The sequence below is a fragment of the Sesamum indicum genome, linkage group LG9 (genome assembly GCF_026168435.1).
Source record: "Sesamum indicum cultivar Baizhima isolate 11 linkage group LG9, ASM2616843v1, whole genome shotgun sequence".
In the NCBI taxonomy this organism is placed as follows: domain Eukaryota; kingdom Viridiplantae; phylum Streptophyta; class Magnoliopsida; order Lamiales; family Pedaliaceae; genus Sesamum; species Sesamum indicum.
Window position 1 is genome coordinate 23,341,014 of NC_142665.1, and position 21,499 is coordinate 23,362,512.

At 37.2% G+C, this 21,499-nt stretch overlaps 1 protein-coding gene across 1 annotated transcript; it reads left to right on the forward strand.

Annotated features, from left to right (window-relative positions):
• Nucleotides 1–5,413: 5,413 nt before the first annotated feature.
• Nucleotides 5,414–21,354, forward strand: LOC105177663 (Transducin/WD40 repeat-like superfamily protein). Its single transcript, XM_088884534.1, has 24 exons — nt 5,414–5,961; nt 6,053–6,162; nt 7,804–7,969; nt 9,046–9,146; nt 9,272–9,344; nt 9,467–9,602; nt 10,100–10,260; nt 11,200–11,324; nt 11,409–11,508; nt 12,045–12,141; nt 13,688–13,739; nt 14,267–14,368; nt 14,454–14,600; nt 14,695–14,857; nt 14,975–15,208; nt 15,287–15,441; nt 16,248–16,376; nt 16,472–16,589; nt 16,716–16,911; nt 17,091–17,202; nt 17,282–17,436; nt 18,179–19,598; nt 19,853–20,047; nt 20,594–21,354. The coding sequence occupies exons 1-24, from the start codon at nt 5,829–5,831 to the stop codon at nt 21,062–21,064; spliced, it is 4,851 nt and encodes a 1,616-aa protein (XP_088740660.1). The 5' UTR covers nt 5,414–5,828; the 3' UTR covers nt 21,065–21,354.
• Nucleotides 21,355–21,499: the final 145 nt, after the last annotated feature.

Sequence of the window (21,499 nt, forward strand, 5' to 3'; positions counted from 1 at the left end):
GGGCATCTGAGATGTGGACACTGTTAGAGGAATGATGTTTGGAATTCTATGAATTTGAGACAGTTGTTCATAGTTAGATAACGCTTGGAAGCATTTTCATTCTTGTCTACACCAATTAGAGTGCGTAAAGTGTAATACGATCATTCATTGCTACTTGTTTTGTGATTCAATCGTGAACCGTATTTGAAAGAGTATAGGTTATGTAAAAACCTGTTGTGCATGCGAGATGAATTGTCAAAATTTTAAAATTTTCACTATGCCCCCCCTGCCCTTTCATTCAAACCCAACAATTTTGCATAAAAAAAAGGGTAAACTATACTTTTTTCATTCGAATTATGTCTGTTTTCACACTTTGGCATCTAAATTTTCTTTGTGTCAACTTACCATATTAACTAACCCATTTATTATTGTTTTTCAACTAAATTTTTTGTTAAGAAAACATCACACACAGTGCACATGTGATATTTAAGGGTTATGTTGTAAGATTAAATGTTGTAAGTTAATACAAAAAAAAAAAAAATCGACGGTAAAGTGTAAAAATGAGTTTAATTCGAATTGCAAAATGTAATTTACCCTAAAATTAAAAATATTATGTATAACTAAGTATAAGATGAAATTTGGAAATAACCTTATAGTCAGGGACTAATATTATAATTTTCTCATCAATATGGCTGCAGTTTGGAGCTGAGTATTAATAAATGTGGTCATAAATCATAATATAGGATTTATACAAAGATTCTTTATTCAAATTAAAATTCAGATTTAATTAATTACATAATAAATATAATTACATATATATTATAAGATTAATTTTTTTAAAAAATAATATATGAATACGTCATAATTAAAATAGAGATGATGTGATTAAATGACGATTGATGAGGGCATGTGATGTGCATGGAGTCCACGTTGAAAGCCAACGGGGCGGCTCCAATTGTCCGTTCGACGATGGATGAGGGCATGGGATGTGCATGGAGTCCACGTTGAAAGCCAACGGGGCGGCTCCAATTGTCCGTTCCTCTGCCCACAAACCCCACTTGTTATGGGAAACCCCAAATTTGCAGTCATGGGGAACCAACACCCCATCAAAGTATTCACCTGCTTTTTTTGAGATTTGTTAAAAATATAAATATTTTTTATTTTTAAATAATAAATATTTTTATACAATTATAAATATCTTAATAAATACTTTCAGGGCTGTCATAAAGGAATTTTTTGTTGGATATTTATAATTTTTTTAAATAATAAGGTAATTTTTTTTAAGAATTTCCCTTGTAATTTACTCTTCACTTTAAATACACAAAATGTAAATTGTTCATTGACTGAAATTTTAATATTAACTGTAATATGTTTAATCATAGTAATTAATTTACGTAAATATTTCAGTTAGTTATAAGTACTAATTATTTCATTTAACATATACAGAACGCAATATTAGTTTAATTTCGAATTGGATAATAATAATACTTGGAAGAGACCATGTGCCTTCTGAAGCCACCGTGTGGGTTGGTCCGGTAACATTGAATGTGTGACTATCATCCTTTTTAGATAAAACCAGGAATACAATATATATTTTTATTTTTTATTATGCATCTTCTCATATCAAAATATTGAAATTTTCGTTAAAAGTAGATAATATTTCATTTAAAGCCGACAATCAATCTTTTATAAAAAAAGATGTGCGACAGCTACAAATATAATAATAGTTGCACCGAGTGCACTTCAACTAGTAGATGTATAATCTATTCAATTCTGTAACTTTTATATTTATTTAACTGCCTGATCAAAAGTACACAAGAGATTGTTCTGCTATATTATAATGAGCATTTGAAACGTCGTATGATATCTATGCTTCACCAACTTATTTTTGATATTATCTTCTATAGTCGGCTCCCCAAAGATTCGAGGGATCTGAATTTACAGTCAAAGGTAGGATTTCAAAAAGTGCATATCCATAATTTTTGAAAATATACAAAAAGCAGTGAAGATTCATGCCACAATAATTAATAACGAACAAATACACCAACATATCACAATAAATAATTCTTTAATTCCAGCAATATACAAAACCGTCTATATATAGTAATAAAAAGTAAAACACCAACAACTAGTGTATGAATCCCTTCATATATTGTCATTGTGGGTCAAAACTCATATATACCTGATCGAGCTCGAAATATACGACCACGACTGTTGATTGAACTAGGCCATGTATCCTCACACGATTTAGTGATTGGATCCTAAGAATGAAAACACGAACGTGAGGCTCGTCAGGTGCGTCCCTGACAATGATCCTTCGACTCTCAAATTAGAGTTGATCGATATAAAAATGTGCGAGCTGAGATAGTAGGTCGAAAATAAATAGACAACAGTTACCTCAATAAATGACGCGCCGGGGTATTTATAATTCTAGGTGTGTACAGTGGGTTGGGCCACGCATCCTGGACGTTAGCGTCTCTGATTGGACAACTATTATCAAGTCGGGTCTTTGGTTTGTGGGGTGGGTTCTTTCTGACCCGCTTTAGTGGGGCGCGGATCTTGTGTAGGCAGATTACGAAAATGTCCCTCATTAAGGGTATTTTGACAAATTAGAGTTTTTCCCATCATTACCATACCCGAGGTTTCGTACACTGGGATATATGTATGAATTATACATACGCTTTAAATTCAAAAAATGTGCGTATATCAATTATCTTTGTATATTGTATATTATATATATATATATATCAAATATAATGTTTATTAGTTAATTTCAATTAATCATAACTAAATATTTGGTATGATTCTCCCGAATTCTATTAATTTCGCCAACCCGTCCAAGAGTTAGAAATCAGTCGCTTTCAAAAATTGTAATGGCCATATACCAACACTACCAACCAAAAGTTGCACTAAATAAATATATTCAAACAACCTAATTCCCTCCTATTTTTACTAAATTCTATTCTGGTCCTTAACTCTTTCTAGTACATGTATTTTCGCGAAAAGTGAGAATCATGCTAAAATAGGGGTTTGGTTGTTTCCAACACTGAGAAGAAAGCCGAGACAACCTATAGTTCCATATCAGGAAAGGTAGCTTTCCCATTCGGGCCAACACCACACTTTATCCCAACTTCCTTCACCAAAAACAATAATTCCATTCCTCTGCATGGTTAAATAACAAAACTATCAGGTTTCACCAGCGAAAATGACTTGTTGTGTAATTGGTATACAGTTTAAAAGAAAAATAATTATAATTTGATCGAATCTAACTCAATTATATGACAAATGTAATACACTTGTTGTGTGATTGGTATACAATTTAATAAAAATAATTAATCACATAAAAAATATATTGTACTTATTTTATAATTGATTTGATACAGCAAAAATAATAGAAAACTTTCGCCACTTTAATTCTTTATTTATTTATTTTATTCGTGGTTCCTTTCCTTTTTTGGATACGCATGAGGCATATCAAAAGTGTCCCAGTGGTGGATTCCATACTACCAGAACTAAATTCTCCACCTTAGCTGGCTGCAGGCCCCTCTTTTTTTTTTTTCTTTCTCTATTTTATGGTGGTTATTAATTGCATGACTTATAAAGTTGTGATTCTCTGTAGAAAGAATCAAGGGCATGAGGTCTTCTCTGATCTTGATACCCTCTTCCTCAGCTACAAAATTATTGACAAATCAAGCATGCATGGGCTACTATGTTAAAGAAATTTCCCCTTCTCACAGCTGTTTGGAGTGTAAATTCTGACTCAATATTAATCAAATAACATATATTGTCTTGGTGTTGCTTTTTGTCAAAGGTAAGGGATTCTAAAGTTTGGAGTATTGTACATTTTGTTTATTGTAATTTTTGCATGCATTTATATCTTATAAAAGGTAAATTTCTAATTTTACAGTTTGAGGTAACTTGCGGCTCAATCAGTGTCCAACTCGTGAGGTTTTTGTCCTTTTGACTTTATAGATTTGAACCTCATAGTTTTGTTATGAGATAAGAGACATTGGGCTTATAAGCTACTCAAACTCTTTTTAATATGGAACACTGTTAATATCTTTACAATATTTTACAAAGGATATAGTGTAAATATTAGTAGGTTGGTTGATATTTTTATAATTGAAAATTAAAACAAAAGATTATTCATTATAAAAATTGATATTGTGTATTTAATTTCTTTTCTTATTTTTTGAGCACATTTTACATTAAAGTTGGCCCAATTTTATATTCGGTCCACAAGTGGAATCAAGTCATTTTCATCATCTTTTTTTTAATCGCAGTTAAAGGGCACAATTATTTTTATGAAAAGGGAAAATAATATATATATGGAGAATTTTGTGCAATGGTGTGTAGTCATTGTCAATACATTCTATCAACATCCCAGTGTTTAATGACGACCATTTCCTTTGTATCCCAATACATAAATAGAGACAAGTAAACATTAAATGGCGGATTGTAAGGGGAGAGAGTTGCAGGGATGAGCTGGAGGTGAGTCGGATTCTAGCTACCTAGGGGCCGTCCGCCGTCTTCACGTGAAGGGGATGGCTTGAGCGTCGGCGTTTATTACAAATAATAATAATAATATAGTTATAATTATGATAAATTTTAAAATAATTATATTATAATTTACTTTAAATGTAGTTAAAACTTATTTGAATAGCTTGATTGATCAATAACCAAATTATAAGTTTAAATACAAATATTGAGGTCAGTAATAATTGAAATAATAATAAATGTTGGGGCTGGATTGGAAGTGGTTGCAATCATACAGTGGTGCACAATGACAAGGGTATAAGTCGAAGAAGGGACAGGTGGAAAAGGAGAGAAAGAGACGGTGATGATGAGCATTTGAATATACAAATGATTGGGGAGCATATGTACCGTTCATCTTTATTTCCATTGATTGATTGTTGGGCTACCTTTATTAATGGTATGAGTTGACCAGTTGGGGTGGGAGGGCCAGAGTTTCTCTCTGATGCTCACGCCACTCTGATGTGGGATCCGCATCACTGTATTTGTACATGCAAGCAACAACTTCAAATCATTACCCCAACTGACAACTGAGAACCCACATTCGAGTTGGGCTAAGTTTAATACACTGTCCTCTGGGCTTGGTTCAGTACTTTTGGGCCCTTGATGAAGGGGAACAATTTTAACGACTCACGCTTTCACTTTACACCAACAATGGTTCACTGAGGATGTCAAAGGTGTGGTCTCTGTAAGCAACTCATCACCAGCATTTCAACAAACCATGTTCATTAGGCCGCATTGTTAAATGGAAAGTCAGGTGGAGAGACTATTCAATTTGCGTGCACATTTTGCTACATCAAAGAATATTGGGAGTGGACCGAAGACATCTAAGTCTAATACACTGTCCACTGGCCTAAGGGCCCAAATTCCAACCAAGAAACTGCGTTGGGCCTCCTTAGAAGCTTCTCTTCATTTGCTTTCCCGAAATTCATCTGAACGGTATCATTGTCTTTTAATCGCAGACATTAGAATGTTTGCATCATTACAAACATTGCTGAAAGGGCCTCGATGTTGTAGAGAAAACCTTTAGGCTTGGTGGATCCAAATTGCCAAATTCATTTGATAAATCTTCTGGAGATAGTTTCAGATACTTTTTTCTGCCACCAAATTCTTTCCGGTAGCGTGAAACTTCGATCGCCTTGCCCCGATCCGGAGATCCTTCAGTTGTTTTTGATGCATTTTCCGAACGATCCGTGTTGTGTAGAAGGAATAAGTTCTTAATTTAGATATATATATATATATATATATATTTCAACTGGATCCGTTCTGATTTTGAACGACTTAAATCGGGGGTAGATAGCTGAAAGTATCCTCCAATGGAGTGGGCGACGGTGCAGCATTTGGATCTCCGGCATGCGGGTCGGAGCTCCAAACCCTTGCAACCTCATGCGGCGGCGTTCCACCCGACTCAGGCACTCGTTTCTGCGGCCGTTGGCACTCACATAATCGGTCTGCTTGCTTATATATGCTCCTTTCTTTTCTATCTCTAGCAATATGAGATAAAATCATGGGCAAGTAAATTCGTTTTGTATGCATACAGAGTTTGATGCGTATACGGGAAGTAAGATCGCGTCTGTGGACATAGGCTCACCTGTTGTTAGGATGGCGTATAGCCCCACTGCTACCCATTCAGTGATTGCTATACTTGAGGTCAGTGCTCAGTTTTTGTGGTTGATTTTCATTTTAAGTAATCGACAACTGCAGTGAGTAGGAATACAAGTGGAGTTGAGACTTTCTTTGGTCAGCTTTACATGTTCACTAGGACCTTAATTGAAGTTCAGGAATTAACTAGAGAAGTACCTGGATTGTTTGGAATGTGGTATAATGAAACACTACAATTTGTGACCAAGATGTATGCATTTCGTTGCAGAGGAAGTAAGGGAGTAATACGTATGGAGAGGGAGGGGATTAATTGTATAACATAAAATAGGTGAGAAGTATTATAGGATGGCATACCATCTCACTGCACTTTTCCAAAACGTAACGGAAGACTGAAAACATTTCCATCCTTTTTCATCTCATAGACTTGCTGTGAGGATAAGGGAGAGAATTATGTGCCAAACAATCCATATGAATTTTATAGTTGGCTTATATACTGATCTTGTGTCAATACTTTCATTTTGATAATCAAAATCAGTCCAATAACAGATAGAAAGCAATTACAAGGTCGTGTCAAAAGAGACAAGGAACAACCAAGAGAAGAGAGAATTAGTACAGGGCTTGTTAGCAAGCTACAGAAGTTTGGATGATAGGCCCATTGGCAAGAGTGTAGCTCGCAGTGTTGGACTGCTTCCTAGTATGTTTAACTTTCCATGATGGCCAAGTGTGGAGAACGTTCTTTTCATTCTCAATAGTTGTTCTTGAGGCGCATTCTGCTGTTTGAATGGCCGAATGGGACTAGGGCTTGTTCTCACCACTTAGCTGAGTCAATTTCAAAGATAATTCTCATAATTCCAAAGTTATATACCAGTTTTAGAGCCTGTTGTGTCACCTCTGCTTCTGTTCGTGTTGGATTGTTGGGGTTATTTAAGGATGTCGTGTCAATATTTCTATGTGACTGGACATTAGTTTTTATGGATTAAATTCTTCACAGCATCATCGTTTTCATTCGTTTTAGCTCTAATGGTGAAGACTTTGTTTTTCCGGTTGGGCTTTGAGAGCTGTTATGGAATAATAGAGAGACATGAGTTTTGGAGGTTGTTGGTGGAAATCGATGCCTTTGAAAATTGGACTTTTCTTTGTCCACTATTGCAATGATGCCCTTCTCGACCTTTTTTCCTTATTTCTTCACGTTTTTGCTGAGGTGGGGACCTGGGATGGGGGGGGGATGGGGTGTTTCTTCCTCTCCAACTGCTTAGCTGCTAAACTGCCAGTATTTCTGACTAGTCTTTAACTGATAAAATGGCTGTAAATCTTTGTTCTTATTTCTGGACTCCTATATTGCAGGTACTTCCTAAACTATAGTGCCCTGTTGAGATGGTTGGACTACAGTTCATTATGTGATAATGATCATATTTTCATTTTTCTCTTTTTTGTTGTAAATATTATGTCTCAGCTTTTACTTATAATGCAGATCTTTTTCTTTCTTCTTACTAATATTCTGGTTCAGTATCGACTTGTACTAGAGCTTCAACTGTGTTCTTTCTAATTCAGTTTTATCTTTGTCTGACAACAATTTTGTCATATACTTTTAATCAGTTTTTGCTTTGTTATTGATAACCTCTCATTCTAGGATGACAATAATTGTAAACCTGACTTCTCTTCACATGTGGACCATTTACTTCATTGCAGGATTGTACGATCCGGGCCTGTGACTTTGACAGTGAACAAACTTGTGTCTTACATTCACCTGAGAAGAGGACAGAACAAATATCTATTGACACGGAAGTCCATCTCGCCTTGACTCCTCTTCAACCTGTTGTGTTTTTTGGTTTCCATAAGAAGATGAGTGTAACAGGTTGAGCCAATCTCATCTGATTTCTTTTTGTACATTCTTTGTTTTGTGAATGAATGAGGAGATTTTCTTCCCCTGCATATGGAGAACAAATGCGAACGGGGGGTGGGGATTGGATGGGGGATTGGGGGGTGGGAAGCGGAGAAGAGGGAGGACGAATAGCAAGGATGGAAAGAGAGAAACTAAATAGTTGTCTTTTTCTTAGAAATAAGGAAGTTTACAAGACATGGTGAAGTGGCACAGAGATTTGGCTTGCCACAATTATGTCGATTATAAATGCAAATGGATTGGCATACTATGTTAGTTGCTGAAGTCCGCACAGAAGAAATAAATGCGAATTCCAAAGATTGTTGATAGTAATTGTGGTGCAGTAGAAGTCATTAGTTATCATCTTTCTTTACGTCTGTTTTTGGGTGGTCCCTGGGGGAAGGTTTATTTCCACTGCATGGCTATTGTCCTCATTTGGTCATGTTAGTAGTTCTAGCATCACCTAAGAGTATGGTATTAGGAAAATATGATTCTGGCCCTGTCGCTGTTAGTTTATACCCAATGTAAGAGGTGCCAGAAACAGCAGGGATTTCCTTAATTTGGTGAAGATGCGGGATCCTAGGGGCACTGTCTAATTAGGAATCTGCAAAGGTTGTGTATGTTTCTATCATGATAACAGTCTTCACTCTTCACAAAGTCCATTTCATACTGTCTGTGATGATAATGTAATAGCTTCTCCAAAGAAAGCAAACATTCTCTCCCTAACTTTTCAAGGAAATTTGCAGTGGAATAACTAATTTGCGGTGCTTCACTACTTCTCTGGCACATAATCTTAGTACGTTCTGAATAATCACTCATGCAATGATCCGTGATTCTGATGCAGATATTAGTTTTAATCTTCTCAAGAACCATAGAGAGTAGTTACTTTTAGTATGCCTCGAATCTCTCTGACCATTGACTTGTTGTTGCCATTCTTCTCCAACAATCCAATAGCATTGCATCATTGTTTATCCTGGTGAACAATTACTATGAAGGATATCTAAGTTATTTTATTTGCATTTTCCTGAATTTTGACTATTGCTTGTGTCAAGTTGTTGGAACTGTGGAAGGGGGGAAAGCACCGACAAAAATAAAGACTGACCTGAAGAAACCTATAGTCAATCTCGCTTGCCATCCTCGGCTCCCTGCTTTGGTAAGAGTTCAATTGGAATGTGACATCTTGACATACCCAATGGCTTTTCTCAGTATTATTTGCTTGTAACAAATTGTACCTAGCAATTATGGAGCTGATATTTGTCCCTTGTCTTCTATTACCAGTATGTGGCGTATCAAGATGGCTTGATTCGAGCTTACAATATCCATACGTATGCTGTTCACTATACTCTACAGCGTAAGAGTTGAAAAGCACTTCCATGGCCATCTACTCTTTTCCGGGCCAAAATACATGATAATTTAGCTTCACTGAAATATTTCCTTTCCATTGGATTATTAGTTTATGGATGCCTTTTGCAGTTGATAACACCATCAGGCTACAGGGCGCTGGAGCTTTTGCCTTTCATCCAACACTGGAATGGATTTTTGTTGGTGATAGACGAGGCACACTTTTGGCATGGGATGTATCCACTGAAAGACCCTTGATGATTGGCATGTAAGTTAAACTACCCTCATGACTTTTTATTCTGGTACAACATTCTCTTGGCGATCTATCTTGGGAGGGCTATTGGGATTTGGGATCGATAATCCGTAGAGAAACACATGCTTTGTAAAGCTGTTCGCTCTTAGTGCACATTTCCACTGTTTTTATGGTGGCGCTTCCATCTGTCATTCTATTCAATATGTCTGCAATTCTCCTATATATTATTTTGCATTTTGCAATATTTGCCTGTTGCTTTATTAATTCTGTTTCTAAAGCTCCCCATGCAATTTTCTGATAAAGAGTTGAGACGGCATAATTTCCTTTCTTAGTCTCCAGCTTATTTGTAAGTTGAGATGGCTCTTAGCCTCCAGCAGTTAGGAATTTTTCTCACCTTGACTGTTTGTGAAATTCAGTATTTCACTATATTGTTTGTTGTCTTAACTTTTTGGGAGCATTTTCGTCCTTTGTTCTTGAATCATAACATACATTTTCTTTACATGCAATTCTAGCACGCAAGTGGGTTCACAACCAATCGCATCTGTTGCTTGGCTCCCTATGTTGCGGTTGCTTGTCACTTTATCCAAAGATGGAAATATTCTAGTTTGGAAGACTCGAGTAATCGTGAATCCTAACAGACCTCCAGTACAAGCAAATTTTTTTGAGCCTGCTGGTTAGTTGAGCAACTGAACTTTTGTCCTTTATACAGCAATCTGTGATGATATGACAAAGATGCTATTTCAGTGGTCTATCTCCATACATTTTTTCTTATTGAGGTTCAGTAGGTATTGAGCTATTTTTTAACCTTCCTTCTGGCCAAGGTTGCACTTGCATTAAAGTGATTCTTGTATGTCCTAGTTAATTTGAAAAGATGGTTGTATCAAGCATGAGAGGAACATCGGGAAAATCTGTTTTTTGTTTTTTCCCAATTAAAATTCTCCTCAGCTTTTTTTGACACTTACTAAAAGAATTTCAGTTTTTCTGTAAGTTCTTTGCACTTATAAACAGTTTCCTGTTTTCTCTAATCTTTTTAGTTTATGTTTCCTCTTATCATTTTGAACTGCTTGCGCTACTGAAAGGGGTAGATATTATGATGGGATATAGAGATTGAAAAACCCGGACCTATACTCCGATTAATTGACATCTGCCTCCTTTGTCTTGTATTGTTGGTAATGTTTGCAAGATTGTCCGGATCGTGCAATCATGAAAAATTAAGACTATTTTTGGCGATTGTTAATTAGTTACCTTCTTATCTAAGTCTTTCCCCATTCAGATTTTGTCAATGAAGAAAAGACTACTTTGATGAGATGCATCTTGAAGTAATCAATTGATTATTATTATGATCTTGATCGTATCAAGAGTTAAGATAGGAAAAATCAAATATACTTCGCCTTATCTTAAGCTACACCAATGAGTATTACTTTATCCTAGTCCTATCCATTCCATTTCTCTTTGCTAAATTCAGATAGTCCTGATATTGTATTTTGAATGGAGGTTCATCATCAGTTCTAGGCTCCTCACTTTTAAGCAAGCCTCGTGGTCACTTCATTTTGTTGCTGTTCGATGTATGTGTATATACTCTTATTGATTCTGTTCATATCTTATTCTGCAGCTATTGAATCTATCGACATCCCACGCATTCTATCTCAGCAAGGCGGAGCAGCTGTTTATCCACTCCCGCGAATAAGGGGTTTGGAAGTGCATCCCAAGTTGAATCTGGCAGCATTACTTTTTGCAGTAAGTATCCTTGTATTCATCAGACATGGGTCACATAATGAGATATATTCAATGGTTAAAAAAAGATTTTACTCTTCTCAACAGAGCATGAGTGGTGGAGACAATCGCAAGAACAGAGCTGCGTACACTAGAGAGGGGCGCAAACAACTTTTCGCTGTTTTGCAAGGTGCAAGGGGATCGTCAGGTGATTGCTTAATCAGATTTGATGATATCGATAATATATTTTTGCTAGCCTTGTGACAGATAAGACGCCATTCACTTGTTCTGGTGACCGGCTTGATATGTGTTGGTTGCATCTCCTGGTTGTTATCTATTTTTACTGTGATTCAAATTCATGTTTGGACTTATTCCATATGAAGACTTTGCTGGATAGCTGCATCTCATTCCAAGTTGACATACTTCTGTGAAGAGAATTAGCCAACTCCTGAGGCAATGTATACTATGCTGCCAGTGTTTCGAACCATGAAAGTAGTTGAAATTCTTAATCTCTCAGAGGTGTTTGTATGAGAAACTTTAACTGAGGCCGGACCTGTCATTTTGCTAGGTCTAGCTTGGAATGCCAATATTGTGTAACTACATACTGATTCAAGTTATGAGATTTCTAAGAGATCTTACAGGCCTAATCATTTACTTGAAGTTTGGACACTATTTCATTCTTTTCAACTGTAAAATGAATACAAAAACCGTTTCTTTTTTTACTAACTATGATCTCTTAAACAGCATCGGTATTGAAGGAAAAACTTGCATCCCTCGGTTCATCTGGTATACTAGCTGATCACCAACTTCAAGCCCAACTGCAAGAGCAGCATATGAAAGGGTGAGTTCTTTTTCTCTTTTTTGTTTTCTCTTTCTTGCTTTTACCCAGTAATCAATTTTGATAAAATCTGTGATAACACATGCCATCCACAAAAAGTATGCAGCTCGGAACAAAATATTCCTTTTAGTTATGAGAAGTTTCTTTATCCTAATGTCCGGAATATGCCCCTCGACACCAAAAAGCTTATGATTCATCTACATCAAAATGGGCTCAAAAATATAGAAAAAGTTTCATAGGTTGGACTCTTCCCTTTGCAGGTGAGGTCCTCTATCTTGTTTGAGCTTGTAACTGTAAGAAATTAGGAGGCACTTAACATCCTTTTTCCTAACAGTTGTTAACTAATTGACTTTGTACAAGGAAAATAAGCTACATGCACACATCACTCAAACTAGATATCAATAGAGCTCTAAGGTTAATTTTGAATTAAGCCCGTTGAGAACAATCTATCAGCGATTCCTCTCCCAACCTTTTACATATGTACTTACGGCAGCCTATTGCCCTGCTTTTGATAGACATGCCTCTCACTTTCCTTGCCTTTGCATCCAACTCAATAAGCTCATTATTTACTTATCATAATCCCCCTTCCAAAGTTCAAGATAAGCAGCCACTGTACATAATTAACAAACAGTTGCATTCATTCTAGGAATAATAACTCATCATCACCTCCTCAAATTTACACTACTAGCCATACAAAATTGAACATGATTGATGTGTACAAAAGAGGGTATGGGAATATGCATAAGAACCCAAAGAGTTTTGCATCCACTACAGTGCATGCCATTTAGATTAAGACGTAAAGACCTCGCAACTCAAGTAATAGAAATTTGTGAAGATAAAACTATAACCAAGGAACACAACCCTAATTCAACTCTGAACATTCAATCAGCATTTAACTTGAAGCTTCTTAATCATGAACAATAAATTTGAAACCTGGAAGATGCTTTTTGTTTGCCTATTCCCCTTTCTGTTATATTCTTTACTCCCTAGTTTCCGACTATTTACTCACCCTGTTTTGGTGTTCCTGCCTAGAGAGTTTTACCTGCTCATCTCCAATGCTGGTTGCATGATGATTCTCTCATGTTCAGACTGGCCATCAACATAGTTGGCAAAATAACAAATGGTGGTCTTTAATTGGATAAGAGACATAAAAATGATAGTAATGATGCTACCCTGATCAAGTCTGATATCCTAGATTATTAATTTCATTAACAAGGATCAACCTTTAGCTAACATAATTAGCTTACAACCTTATTAATCATGCATAAATTTACCAATTCTTTAAGTCAAAATATTTAGTTCAGTGACTAGTAATCATGATTTTCCCAGCCTGATTATGAATGCGACGATCATACCTGGGAAAACTTAGAAATTCCCCGTAAACAAATCGCGTACAGCTACTCTCTTAAAGGGCTAGTAGTAAATTGGCAGAATTTGTAAAAGCAGACTTTATCAGTGTTTGTTCAATGTCATTACTGATTGATAGGCTTGTTGGATGCTAGGAAATATTTCTTTTTGCTTTATTGACACTTCCTTTTACTTTTGTTAGCCAAAGTCAGCTTACAATCACGGACATAGCGAGGAAGGCTTTTCTTTACAGTGTAAGCTAATATTCTGTCTGATGATGTTCTATTTAGCAGTTTATTGTTCTGTCAATGACTCAATATGTAGGACATAAAAGTTGTTAATACACATGGACTCCAAAGTCATGGTTTTCTACTACACTTTGGAGTGAAGTTCCTGTTAAAATTAGTCTGGTACCTCATCAATGGTCTTGCTGTCAAATTCATACTTCTGCTGTTGAGATTAATTTACTAAAAAGGAAAAGGAAAAGGCAATGTGCTAAACATTGAAACATTTTGCTCTTTTTAAGAAAATGTTCGTCCAATATGTAGTACAAACTACTCTATTTTGCCTACTTTAATGCTAATAATATGTTTAGAAGTCTCCCAAGAAGTTTTCAAAAATAAATTATTTTGTATTTTCCTGCTTGTTATCATTTTTTTTTTCAGCTCTTCCTGGTTTTTCCAGTATTTCATGACAACATAGCACCAAAAATTGAATATTTGCTTCTATACCTCTTTTGTGTGACTGTTATTGAATTATCTGCTCATCCTGGTTGTTGCAGCATTTCATGGAAGGCCATGCGAAGAGTGCCCCTATATCTCGATTGCCTCTAATTACTATTTTGGACCCTAAGCATCATTTAAGAGACTTTCCGGTTTGCCAGGTAGTTATACTGATGTTATTGCTACATGACGTACATAGGAAATAAAGTTTAGACTGGGGGTGAATCTAATTATCTAATTTGGCAGCCTTTTCCTTTGGAGCTAAACTTCTTCAGTAAAGGGAATCGAGTTCTTCATTATCCTGTCAGGTCTTTTTACATTGAAGGGGCAAACCTCATGGCTTACAATCTGACTTCTGGAGTGGAAAGTATCTACAAAAAGCTTTACACTTCGGTAATATTCAATTAGTTTTCGCCCGAGTCTCAACTGTTATTGATCATTGTCCTACTACCAGCCTATGAGGATATGAATCATTTTCTGTTTTCAGATTCCTGGAAATGTAGAAATCAATCCGAAGTACATTACTTACAGTAAAAAGCAACACTTATTTATTATAGTCTATCAGTTCATGGGTGCTGCTAATGAGGTAGTGCTCTACTGGGAAAACACGGATCCTCAGTTCGCAAATAGTAAAGTTACCACAGTGAAAGGTCTGTCTATTTGTACATTATTATTGTCTTAGAGTGCATCCATTCTCTTTGTACATTATTATTGTCTTAGAGTGCATACAAAATGATTACCTCAATCCATTTCCACGAACGTTTCAGGTGGTGCTGATGCAGCCTTTATTGGTCCGAACGAAAATCAATTTACTATTCTTGACGAGGATAAGACTGCACTTTCCTTATATATGTTGCCTGGAGCTGCTTCACAAGAATCTCTTGGAAAAAATGGAACAGTTGATGAGAACCAGTCTGTGGAGCCTGAAGTTGCTTCTTTTAAGGGTCCCGTGCAGTTTATGTTTGAAAGTGAAGTTGATCGTATTTTTTCCACTCCACTAGGTGCTTAAGGACTGTGTTTATGTTCATCTAAACTCAAACAAATTGACTATATTTTGATCGCAAGTTCTACTCTTGTAGAGTCAACGGTGATGTTTGCCTCTCATGGGGACCAGATTGGCTTGGGAAAACTCATCCTAGGATATCGTCTTCCTAGTGCTGATGGGCATTACATCTCAACAAAAGCTGAAGGGCGTAAGTTCATCAGATTGAAAGTAAATGAGACTGTACTTCAGGTAATTATTCAGGTTTTAACTGGGAACAAATCTTACTTTTCTCTTAAGGGCGTACTTGTCTTCTGACAAGTCTGCAAGATGTTGCCAGAACCAATTTTGTTTTGTTGCTCTACTGGCTGACGGAAACATATAAATGAAGGATATGTAAGGGCCCTCCTCGCCTTCTGAAAAGCTTGCAAGATGTTGCCAGACCAGTTTTATTTTGTTGCTTTACTGCTGAGAAACATATAAATGGAGGATATGCTTAATTTCAGCATGACGTAGTATGGCCTACTGATTCCTGAACAAACTCAAAATTGTTTTTAGAGGCTCTAGTGACACTAATGGGGTCATTGCTGCATCTTAGAATTCCATACAAGGAATTTGAACATGAAATTATGTAATGATGAGTATGTATCATCTTTTCTTGGTTTACATGATTCTGGTTTCAAATTGTTCATAAACTATAGAAGGAGAAAGAACCTGGAGCGTATATGATAGTTTATGGGCCAGTGGTTGCAACTGAATAAGAAACTGTTTAACATCTTATAAGTGAAATTTCTGTTGTTCCATGTATAAAATTGTAATGCAGGAACCCTGATGCTTCTTTTTCCAATTATTTGAATTTTCTTTTATTCAAGAGTACTCCATGTATAAAGATACAGGAATACTAATACTTTTGGTTTCCAAAGATTCGAAAATTATTTTTTCCAAAGTTTTGGTTTTGACCACCTCTCAGATCATGGAAAAAAGAACCTTATCTTTTTTAAGAATTGAATTTAATAAGTTGGAAGCTTCTAATATATTTTTAACTTTGTATTGTTTAGGTACAATGGCAAGAAACACTTAGGGGCTTTGTTGCTGGTGTATTGACAACACAACGTGTGCTCATTGTTACAGCTGATTTAGACATATTGGCTTCTAGTTCGGCAAAATTTGATAGAGGACTTCCTTCAATATCCTTCCTGGCTTCTTCTCCCCCCCTTCCCCCCATGGTCTTCTTATCTCATTCACGACTTTAAATAAATATTGGCCCTTAACCTCATATTACTTCAGATCCCTGCTGTGGCTTGGACCAGCGCTTCTCTTTTCTACTTCTGCTTCTGTTAACGTGCTTGGTTGGGATGGAAAAGTTAGGACCATCCTGTCAATCAGTATGCCTAATGCAGGTCGACAACTTATTTTTGCTCTAAACTGGGATCCTCAGATTAATATATTAATGAATACTATTGTGATTTGATCCTCCAGTTCTACTTTTATCAATAATTTCTCTGAGCTTTCGTGATTGACTGTAGTGCTGCTTGGAGCTCTCAATGATCGCCTGCTACTTGCAAACCCAACCGATATAAATGTTAAGCAAAAGAAGAAATTTGAAGTCAAGAATTGTCTTGTTGGGCTACTTGAGCCCCTTCTTATTGGATTTGCTACAATGCAGCAACATTTTGAGCAGAAGCTTGATCTGTCAGAAGTCCTATACCAAATAACATCAAGGTTCTTTTTCAACTTATACACCGACTTTAGTAATTAAAACTACATTTGGCTCTTGCTCTTGAATGATAAAAAATGGTGGCTTTATTACCACATCTTTTTGTCTTTGTTCCGCAAAAGTTAGATATTTAACATTCCTTCAAGTCTGATTATTGACACATTTAGTCATCGTCTGAGTGAAGGTTTGATAGCCTGCGTATTACTCCAAGATCACTTGATATTCTAGCCAGAGGGTCTCCGGTTTGTGGAGATCTTGCAGTATCACTTTCACAAGCTGGCCCCCAATTCACTCAGGTGCTTTTTCTGGTACCATTTTGTGTATCAAGATCAGCCAATCACGTTCTTAAGTGACTTTTTACTTCTCTTGACCTAGGTGTCTAGAGGAGTGTATGCAATTAAAGCACTCCGGTTTTCTACGGCTTTATCTGCATTGAAAGATGAGTTTTTGCGATCAAGAGATTATCCTCGATGTCCCCCAACCTCACATTTGTTCCATCGGTTCCGGCAGTTGGGATATGCATGTATCAGGTGCATAGCTATAACTATTTTTGCTAACTAATGAAAAATCTTGGGCCACTGATTGGAGATAAGTAAGTTGAAGTTTAAGTTTGTAGTTGTTTTCTCAGATTTATATTCTTTTAAAATGGCTGCACATCATACTGCATGCAGTTGTTTTGAATTGCTTCACTGTGATCATGATCAATTCTTTGGGTGATGTTTTCATCATTTTCTTGCTTTCTTTTCCTTTTTGCTGCCTACTAATCTGACTGCTCTAATAGACTGCGTTTCTTAGCAAAAAAATCTGTATAGACCTAGCGTTTGTTTTTTCATAAAACATGTATGATCTGATTTTTTCTGAAAAACTTTGGCATAAATTTCATTTTCTTAGAGCATTTTTCTTGTGTTTGATGTTTTTTGATGGGTCTGTTCGTGGAAGGATATGGTGGGCTGCTGATTTGTTGACTGATTTACCCTGAAATAAACTTTGGACTCAAATGAAATCATCTGAGGGATTTACGTAATCCAGAAAGGGAATAACCAGAGGATGCATAAATTTAAAAATCATTTTCTAGTAAAAGTGTTAAATTGCAGAAAATGCGTCCTTAATACCATACTTTGGTAATACAATACTTCTATGTTTTCATTCTGCTTTCATTTGCTCAGTTCTTCATATGCTCAAGTTTGTTTTGAGCATTTTATGGGCATTCTTTTTCTGCTTTGGTTCAATCTTCTCAGTGCGCGTTAATGTGAATTACATATGTGATCGCAGATATGGTCAGTTTGACAGTGCAAAAGAAACTTTTGAAGTTATAGCAGACTTTGAAAGTATGCTTGATCTGTTTATATGCCACCTTAACCCTAGTGCTATGCGGCGTCTTGCCCAGAAGTTAGAGGAAGAGGGCACTGATTCAGAGTTGAGGAGATACTGTGAAAGGATTCTCAGAATCCGTTCAACTGGGTGGACACAAGGCATCTTTGCGAACTTTGCTGCTGAAAGTATGGTCCCTAAAGGACCTGAATGGGGTGGTGGAAACTGGGAAATCAAAACACCTATAAACTTGAAGGACATACCTCAGTGGGAGCTGGCTGCTGAGGTGACGCCTTACATGAAAACTGATGATGGTACTATCCCATCCATTGTTACAGACCACATTGGCGTGTATCTTGGTTTAATCAAAGGAAGAGGTAATGTTGTTGAAGTTAGAGAAGATAGTTTGGTCAAAGCAATTAACGCTGAAGGTGGTATCAAGGCAAATGGAATTCAGACTAATACTGCTACTCCAATGCCTACCAAGCCCAAAGGGCCCCCTGATGGTGAACCTAACCTGATGGGTCTAGAAACCCTCTCCGGACAGTTTGCAGGTTCCGGTGCTGTAGATGCACAGGCAAAGGCTGAGGAAGAATTCAAGAAGACACTTTATGGCTCTGCTGCTGATGGTAGCAGCAGTGATGAGGAAGAAACATCAAAAACCAGAAAGTTACATATCAGGATCCGAGATAAACCGGTTGCATCTACAACGGTGGATGTCAATAAAATTAAAGAAGCCACAAAGCAGTTAGGTCTGCCAATAGGAAGGACAAAGTCATTAACTGGTTCTTCAGCAGATCTTGGCTTACTTGCACCTCAACCTGCTCCTGCAACCACTGGGACTGCGACTGCTCAAGTTTCTCTTCCTGCTGATCTTTTTGGAACAAGTGCATTGGTTCAACCACCAACTGTGTCACAGCCTGCTGTTTCAATCGGACCCGGTGGTGGGGTTACTGCTAGGCCAATACCAGAGGACTTTTTCCAGAACACAATATCATCCCTTCAGGTTGCGGCAGCTCTGCCTCCTGCTGGGACAGTTCTCTCAAGATTGGATAAAAATTCTCCAGGCATTGGAAATAACATCCCAGCTAACCAGGGTAGTGCACCTGCAGTTGATATTGGTCTACCTGATGGTGGGATACCCCCTCAAGCTACTCAACAACCTCTTCCGTATGAGTCCATTGGGCTTCCGGATGGCGGTATTCCTCCACAATCGCTGCCTCAACCTGCCGCTCCATCACAACCACAGCCCCAGATGGCACCAGTTCCAGTCTCTAGTCAACCGCTTGATCTCAGTTCACTTGAAGCTCCAGGGTCAGGAGCATCCGGAAAACCTCCTGCTCGCCCAGATTCTCCCCCGAAAGCTGTGCGTCCTGGGCAGGTAGTTATTTCTTTTCTCATTGCCTGCATGGCTTGTCTAGGCAGTAATGCTTACACTAACATTATTCTATTTTTTTTCTCATACTGAGTATGGCTTCATATGTTCTGCAAAAGCTTTACTTTACTATTTCAGAAACTGGAATTAGAACTAAGGTGTTCTTACTTTTAAAGCTAATTCATTCTGGAAATTAATTACAAGTATATTCTGTAGATAGGCTTCCTTGAGTCAAAACTCACTCAAGTCTTTTCTTCTAGGTTCCCCGCGGTGCTGCTGCCGCAGTCTGTTTTAAGACTGGACTTGCTCACCTGGAGCAGAATCAACTGTCAGATGCATTATCTTGTTTTGATGAGGCTTTCTTAGCTTTGGCTAAGGATCAATCTCGTGGAGCTGACATCAAGGCCCAAGCTACTATTTGTGCACAATACAAGATTGCGGTTACCCTTCTTCAGGTATTTGTTTTCTGTTGGCTGTTAGGTGTTGTGAATGTTCTGTCAGCCTGTGGATAGTAGGCAAAACTTGCTTAAATTTAATGTACATGTTAGCAGATTTTATTTGGATGAGGAATCTATGTGCAGTTCTAGTGTATGCAAACCCACTGACCTCACACAATAACAAAATATGTGCACTTGGGCCAGAAACTTATGTTCTTCTGGATCTTTAATTCCTGAATTCCCAGTTAAACTAATAATATATGTATGTGAAAATGAGTGTTCTTTCTTTGATTTTAATTCGAAGATTCCTATTTTTGAGTAATTGATTTCCTTTCCATAAAACTTAATAATTCATCATGTAGATGTGACATCCCTGCCAAACAATGGGTCCTTGCTACTTATTGTACCTTTAGATGGTACTGGGAATATAGGAATATCTTTGAATGCTAAGTACAATACGAATATTGCCTTGGGTGATATTTTTTGTTCTCTAGTTTCTTTAAGTGCACACTGTTTATTTTTCTGTCTAGCATTTAAATTTATACTATTTTCATGTCACTGCAGGAAATAAATCGGCTGCAAAAAGTCCAAGGGCCCAGTGCAATAAGCGCAAAAGATGAAATGGCTAGGTTATCGCGTCATTTAGGTTCATTGCCACTTCTTGCAAAGCACAGGATAAATTGCATACGAACTGCCATCAAAAGAAACATGGATGTCCAGAATTTTGCGTATGCTAAACAGATGCTTGAGTTACTCCTATCCAAGGCTCCGGCTGGAAAGCAAGATGAGTTGAGAAGCCTGATCGACATGTGTGTTCAGAGGGGCCTGTCCAACAAGTCCATTGATCCATTAGAAGATCCCTCCCAATTCTGTGCTGCCACACTTAGCCGTCTTTCCACCATTGGGTATGATGTCTGTGATCTATGTGGTGCCAAATTCTCTGCTTTGTCAACACCTGGCTGTATTATATGTGGCATGGGAAGCATTAAGAGATCAGATGCCATTGCTGGACCTGTTCCTTCACCATTTGGCTGAGGCCAACTTGTTATTAGGGCTGCGACTTTATACTCCAGGAATCATAAGCTCTGCATACTAGAGAGAAATTTCTTTTAGGAGGATTCAGAAGTTACTCTTTCCTCTTCTGATTTTTCTCCGGGGGGTTACGATTGACCTCTGTTTACACGTCGAGTTGACCCCCATTTCTATTCTTGTGGTTACTCCATTTTCCTCGATTTGCCTATAGTTGTATTATTCTTATTCTCCGGTGTAGAACAATTTGTTTGGTATCTCATGCTACAGTTAGTGTAATTAAGTAGATTGAACAATTCTGCTCGGTTTTGTATTTGCCCGAAAGTGTGTGGAGATCTGTCCTGATATAATGGCTACCCACAATCTGTCTGCTAGGAATCCTTTACTACTATTAATCTGAAATTTTTTTGGATAACTACTACCCCATTTAAGAACTAAAAG